This window comes from Triticum dicoccoides, chromosome 2B (assembly GCF_002162155.2).
Source record: "Triticum dicoccoides isolate Atlit2015 ecotype Zavitan chromosome 2B, WEW_v2.0, whole genome shotgun sequence".
Taxonomy (NCBI): domain Eukaryota; kingdom Viridiplantae; phylum Streptophyta; class Magnoliopsida; order Poales; family Poaceae; genus Triticum; species Triticum dicoccoides.
This window is the reverse complement of record NC_041383.1, coordinates 815,113,489-815,120,498: the sequence shown is the minus strand read 5'-3', so window position 1 is coordinate 815,120,498 and position 7,010 is coordinate 815,113,489. Positions and strand designations below refer to the sequence as shown.

The window sequence follows — 7,010 nt, the reverse complement described above, 5'->3', positions numbered from 1 at the left end:
GAGGAGTTCGTCAGTGCCTCCAGGCGACGGAGAAGGCCGGTGTCGCCGCACAGCGTGGTGAGTTCTGATCCACATCTCAGGTCGCCGGCACATCAATCAAAATCTTGCTGAAATACTCACCCCTCCCTGCACCCCACCCACCCGCGCCCCCCTGTAGGTGTTCTCACAGCTCGATGGAAGAAGAACAACATCTCAGACGGGAGATTCAGCCCCCACCGGCCATGGAAGGAGAGAGAGAGCAGCCGATCGAAGAAGGAGAAGCAGCAGCTCCGTCGGGATCAACAAGCAGGTCAACTAAACACACATCTAGGATAGCTATTCAGAAATTAATAGAGGTGGTAGCTGCATTGTCAGATTACAAAAGATTCCTAGTTGAGGAGATTGGATTTGAGGGTGTACTACGTATCCCCATGATCCAGAAAATCAATCTGAAGTTTAGCAAGTTCCTAATGACCAAGGTGGTTGTGGAAAAGCATTGCATCATACTGAGAGATGGCGGAACGCCAATTACATTCTATCCGGAGGATTTCCACAAAGTGTTCGGTATCCCATGCGGGCAGCGAGACATCAACGGCAAAGATGCAGACATCACACCTGAAGCAATCGAGTTCATTAGGAACTCTATAGGTTGGACTGAGAAATCTGATCGCAGCCTAAGCTCGCTTGAAGCGTTCATCGGCAAGGAAATAAACGAACTATCCAGCCGACTAGAGAAGGATTCTTTCAAGATGGCGTTTGTTGTCTTTGTGATGGGAAATCTGTTCGCGCCGTGCACCAAACACGACCACTCGACCATCGACTACTGGGGCGCCATCAAGGATGCAGAAAACATCTCCCTCTTCAATTGGTGCAAATATTCAGTCAATTTTTTACTGGAAGCAGTTCGCAAACTGAAGTTGGAAACGGATGCACACATAACACCCAACCACCTCTCTGGTTGTCACCTTTTTCTGCAGGTAAATCCCTCAATTTTCACATTTTGGATATGGCAAATAAAATGTTGAACTAGACAATTTTGGGAAACGATGGGACACGTGTTTTTTGGTCTTGTTTGAAGCTCCGAACTAACTTTTTTACATGGTTTTTTTATGTCGACAGGCGTTCGTACTAGACAATGTTGAACTGGGGATAATGAAAGCAGACCACAATTCCACGGATAAATTTATTCGACGGGGAGACCCTGAAACGGATGATCCTCATGTGCTCAGCAAGAAAGCTAGGGAAAACCATCTTCATAGTCCCCGAGGTAACCGCAAACTTTCCGTTTAACTACAACGATTAGATCACGACACACACTAAACATTCAGATTGCTAATGCAGGCAAGACACTGGAATGCCACGTGCTACACATGGCACAACTACATAAACGAGAAGCATGCCAAGAAGAAATCAATGGAGCAAAATGCTGACGGCTCAGCAAATCAGTATGCACTAGTCAGACACAACCCAGACAGCACTCGACGGGGAGACTATATCAACACGGACACAGCTGTAAGCAACCTTGCACAGACAAAAAGAAGCAACATCGAGTTCAGCCCCGGGGATTACGCTCGTTGGATCCAGATGCAAAACCCAGAGCTGGTGAGATACAAGTCCACACCCAACACACATCAAAGCAAATTTTTTTTCATGTGGAGACTGCTATCCTGTTTGCGATCTAGTCTTCCATAATAACTGAGAGTCTATCTACATTGCAGGCTGCTTCTCCACTAGGATGGGCACTAAAAGAGCACAACGCCAAGTGCGTGCATATCGCAAACGAAATGAAAAGGAACATTGCAAGTGAGAACATTCGATTCACGAAAAAACTGCTCGAAGTTTATTTTGCAAGACCAATTTCGGGAACACCGGCACCTAATCCAGCTGATCGCGCTTCCGGAACCATAAAAGGTGTCGGCGGCTCAGGTACTCTCCACCAAGCCCCCTCCCACCCCCGCCCGTGGTCAATAAAAAAAATACCGGTCCATTTCCGCATACATGTCTGAAGTTTCAAGTGTTGTTATGCAGGGCCACACAATGTAGAAGCACCTAGCAAACTCCCCCAGCACATAGTTGGAAGAAGGCTGGAGTTGTCATCTCCATCCCCAACCCCCGTAAAACGCGCTAAACCAGTGGTCTTGCCCACCGCCGACCACTTCTCCACAACACCTACTAGGGGTCAAAGACGACCAAGGATAGACGACGCGCCAGGTAATAGGTCGCCAATTTTTTCTGTACCCATTTTCTCTGTTATGCAGTGCTTATATGTAAACCCAATGCAAGTACATTGATGCAATTAAATCACCAATGCTCATAGACGCACCATCATTCGAACTGGACATAGACGACCGCAACGAAGCCAGTACGCCTATCAAGAAGGCGGGAAAGGCCACCCCGATTTCGCCTAATTTGGCGACAAAGACACACTCCGACCACCTAGTGGGTCAGCTAATGATGCTCAACGATGAGATAGGAGACACAAAGGGACACATTGTATTCGGTCAAGTGAGCGACACGGCTATAACAAAGATCAAAGTTGCTCACACCGGGTTCACAAAAGACCCATGGTCCAGTAACTGGATGGTGCGCATACACGTGGCTGGCGTACTAAGAGCCACCAGGGAATGGATGCGATCCAGAACACCCTATGATCTAGCAAGGTAACCCACAAGCTCCAGCAGGTACTACCCCAATATAAGCAAGGGTGGCAGGCGCGACCAGCCTGGCACCTCAAGTTCATAAAGCCAATAATCATTTCCCCCACATTTTTTTTATCAGGGATTGGGTTTCACACCCCGACCCACGGATTATTTCGGTCAGCGGCAGTGCCATCAAGTCGCAATTATGCGATGGTTCTGAACTTGACCACGAGCTTGGATCCCTGATCGTCCGTCGAATTGGGCAGATGGAATCACATGCGCACCGTGCCAGCCCTGTTGAACAATACCGTTTGCTTCTCGAGCCCGATTTTGCGGTACGAAAAGTCAAATTCATCACGTTGCCTACATCTGGTCAGTCATAGACATATACTAACCTCGATCCTTTTTATGGGCCGTCGTGCCAGTGTCATGCCATTGCAGGGGAAAACACCACAAGAATCATGTCAATACAGAGACAATTCATTGGAGTGAAGTGCAATATCGCAAACTGTCGGATGGTAAGGTCCCAGTATTTTTTCTCATTTCCAGTAGTTGTGTTCCTACATTGGTCAAATATACATCAGTACCAAAGCAAAGTTGCTGCTTGACAGAAGCCACTTTTCCATTCTCACCAACTGTAACACGTTACAATCCCAGCCGTCATGCAACATGGGTGGTGCTGCTTCAACTGGGACATGATGGCCCACGCGATAACCATAATGGACCCAATGGCATACCAAACGGAGGACACATCACGCAAAACTTGCCTTATGTACGCGGCCGATAAGATACATGATGCCCTTTTCAATTGCATCGAAGAATTCTTCACTGAATGGCACTGCAGCAGACTGTCATGGACGAAGAAGACACCTCTACTGTCTACCACAACATTCACAAGGAACACATACCGGACCAGAAAATGCTTCATGATCTTGGTTCATATTGGTTCGCAATATAGTTTCATGGTATTCATGCCCGCTGGACACACTGTTATTTTTCACGATGCGTTTTTGTCCCCAGGCCCGAGAGTGCCGTGTGTGTCGTCCACCTACTAAGGCACTTCAAAGGGAATTCACTGGCCAAACCACTTACCAGGGTCAGTGAAAACGTACCAAATAGATACCTTCAACCAACGAGACAAAACTAATTTTATGGCTGGCCATATACACAGGGAGCTATTGCCAACGGAAGGGACGCACTCCTTATCGAGTTGATGCACATGGAAGGCAACACCGCTCCCCTGCAGCTGGAAGGATTAGACACCGTGGCCAACGCTCTGAACGAGACGATGAAAGACTCAGTGTTTTAGTGGCAGAGTTCTGGAAAGTGGTTTGACTCATGGTTTTAGTGGCAGACTCAGGGTTTTAGTGGCAGGGTTAGTCCCAATGTATCTAGGAGCGTTCTGGAAAACAAAGGAGCGCCGCTGTCGCGAATTATTTATCTACCTTAATTACAATGTGTAATGAACCGGCCCTCTTTCTTCTTGAAATCATTATTTGTCAAAAACAACCACCATTTTGTTAGTTGATGAGCTTTTCACCGATCACAATGCAATCAGACATCTTATTACACAACTGATTAACCTAATGAATTTCTTGAATTAGCACTGAAACCAGCTTATCTTATGATATGTTCCACATCTGTCCGCCCAAGTTTGCCTTTTTTGGTAAACCCAAACATTCATTCATTTTTGTTGCAGCCCCACAATCACGCACAAGCACAGTCTCCTGGGCGGTAGTAGTCACTGTTCATCATCCGGCAAATTTGTATTTCGACCACCCAGGCAAGATTAAACTTAATTGGCCCACTTTCACCAATCAGAGGGCCAAGCAAACAAAATTAGTAGGCATAAACGCACAACCACAGCATGCCCCCCGAACCATGTGAGGTTGGTTTCTAATCTCCTGTTCACCATCCGGCAAATGTGCCATTGACAACACCCAGCCAAGATTCAACCCACGTGGCCCAATTTTACCTATCAGAAGGCCCCCAAAAAATAAGTACGCATCAGCGCACAACCAGAGCTTGCCCCGTAGCATGCGAGTTTGTTTCGTAATCCCCAATTGCTGGCAGTGATGGGCAGGAAATGCATACATAGTTCCAGACTTAGATGCAAGCACAACACCTTATGGACCTTTACAATAATAATGCCCACCGGGGGCATTTTGGCATTGTCTCAAATCGACCAACCTGCACAAACAAACTACCCATCACAGATGGAAAAAACAACAAATACACTACAGAACATCAAAGAAGCAACACACAAGTTAATATTTGTAGGATTTATCAGTTGCGAGCTGAAAACATTACAATATCATAGGTTCGCAAATACTTAAAACGGCAGTCCGGCTGGGGGTACTTGGGAATACTGATAATTTTACAATAAATTATGTCTTCCAGACTACAAGAATATAGGACATCGGATGTCGCATAGACGGGAACAAACGACGACCCACTCACGATAAAGCCCCTGCTATTGCTATATATGCAGGGCACAGAGTTTTAATCTGTGTGCTAAACCAGCCCTTCTGGATGGCAATCATGCTTCGACATGGCGGGGTAGGCTGCCAAGGTTACCCACCATCGTGAGGACAGCTCGAAGGAGCTTCTTCTTCAGAGCAACTGCTGAACCCTGCGACACAACAAACAAGTCAATGAAACTTCATACCCAAATTTTTTCATGCCCTAGCATAGGATAAACTGCAGGCACGCACCGCAGTCAAGTTCATTGGGTGCTGCCCAGGGACAAAGTTGATGATGTGGTGCACCACCTGCATCGCCATGTCCGTACTGCCCCGGAAGCAAAAAAACACTAGTGCTTAGCATATTTGAAGGCGGAAAAGAGCAAAAAGAATCGGGGCAAGCAAAACTGACCTCTCATAGGTACACGTAGCATGGAAACAGTAAGTCCATCCATTGTTCGGCATCTTCCCATCGCCCCAGAACGCATCACCACACTTGATGAATCCATCCAGTAGCTCCCCTACATGCCGCAAGTGTTTTGCTTTCATATGGCTCTCACCGGGCTTGCAAATGTTCGGATCAATTACATGAAGAACCCTGCAGAGGACGTCAAAAGCATACAGACTCCACCCTTGATCAAGGAACACCACAACTAGGCCCTGCATTATGAATTAGTTAGTCTCACAAAGACAACAAGACAGCTACGAATGGTAGTTTTTGTTTCAGCACACAAATCGTAGTGGAAGAATGAAAACTGGAGCACTAACCAGTTCGCACGCAAGCCCCGACAGCAGTCGATTAAACATCGCACGGACGTCTGCTCTCCTCCAGTACCCTCTCATGTATGCAACTTTAAACTGCAAACAAAATTCATTTTACCCGCAATCATGAACCACGGCTACCAAATGAAGCAAACAAAACATGTTAATCGGAGTTGGCACACACTCACCGCCCAATCAGGACCAATGATCAGCCTCCCCGATGCCGGTGGGCAGATCCCCAAACGCAGAATTGATTCAAGGCCTTTACTTGCAAGATCTTTTTCGATGCGGAACTCTTCCACCACCTCATTGCCAGTCATCTCCAGGAGACATGGGTCCTCATGCTTGAACCACACCCTGAAACGGGACCCCCGGTCTCATCGTTAATGCTTTGCGGATATTTGCGGCGCCCACACAAGCTTTTCTGGCTAAACCGACCACCCAAAAATACCGATAAAGTGGCCACCATTTTTTCACATACCTGGACAAATCATTAACCGATGAATCCATGGCCCTCGCATAGAAACGATCATCTCTTCTCTTCCCCTCCATCTCAGAAAAAGCAACTCCTATCGGGTTTGCAATCGAGTAGTCAGTCGTCACCCTTGGGCGTTTATTTGGTGGAGCCACAGGGAACCAACCAAGCAAACTGATCTGCCCGAGTGCTGGACACACATAGAAATAGATTAAGAATAGGGTTTTATAAGCCACCTTAAGAAACACATGGTGTCAAAAAAATAACACAATTTGACAAACTGGAGCAATAAAAGACATAGTGGCTGAGGGAGCAAACATACCGCGGGGGCGCAAATCCGAAACAGGGCCTCTGACAGGGGAAGGACCCATGGTTAAATTCGTGTCGACAGGCATAGGGTTCATCGGACCAACAAACGGCGTCCCATTTATGAACTCACGAACATCAATCCCCAAATTCAAATCAAGGCGCCTGGCCACACCTATACAAGAATCAGCCACCCCCATCCGCAAAACAGTTAGTAATGACACGGAATTGTATACAGCTCGTGCAAACAAACTCGGAAAAGTCTGCCCAGTTGGAAGCTTACCAATCCCGGAGCTGGTCGAACCAACTTCCCTCAGCGATGTCCTGCGGTTCAAGTCAAGGCTATCTGGGATTGGGAACGGTCCAAAGAGAGCCCGTGCACCATGG

General features: G+C 47.1%; 1 protein-coding gene across 1 annotated transcript; it reads left to right on the top strand.

The window, feature by feature from the left end:
• The first annotated feature begins 166 nt into the window (after positions 1–166).
• Positions 167–1,570, top strand: LOC119368969. Its single transcript, XM_037634061.1, has 3 exons — positions 167–956; positions 1,099–1,246; positions 1,321–1,570. The coding sequence occupies exons 1-3, from the start codon at positions 174–176 to the stop codon at positions 1,407–1,409; spliced, it is 1,020 nt and encodes a 339-aa protein (XP_037489958.1). The 5' UTR covers positions 167–173; the 3' UTR covers positions 1,410–1,570.
• The last annotated feature ends 5,440 nt before the right edge of the window (positions 1,571–7,010 follow it).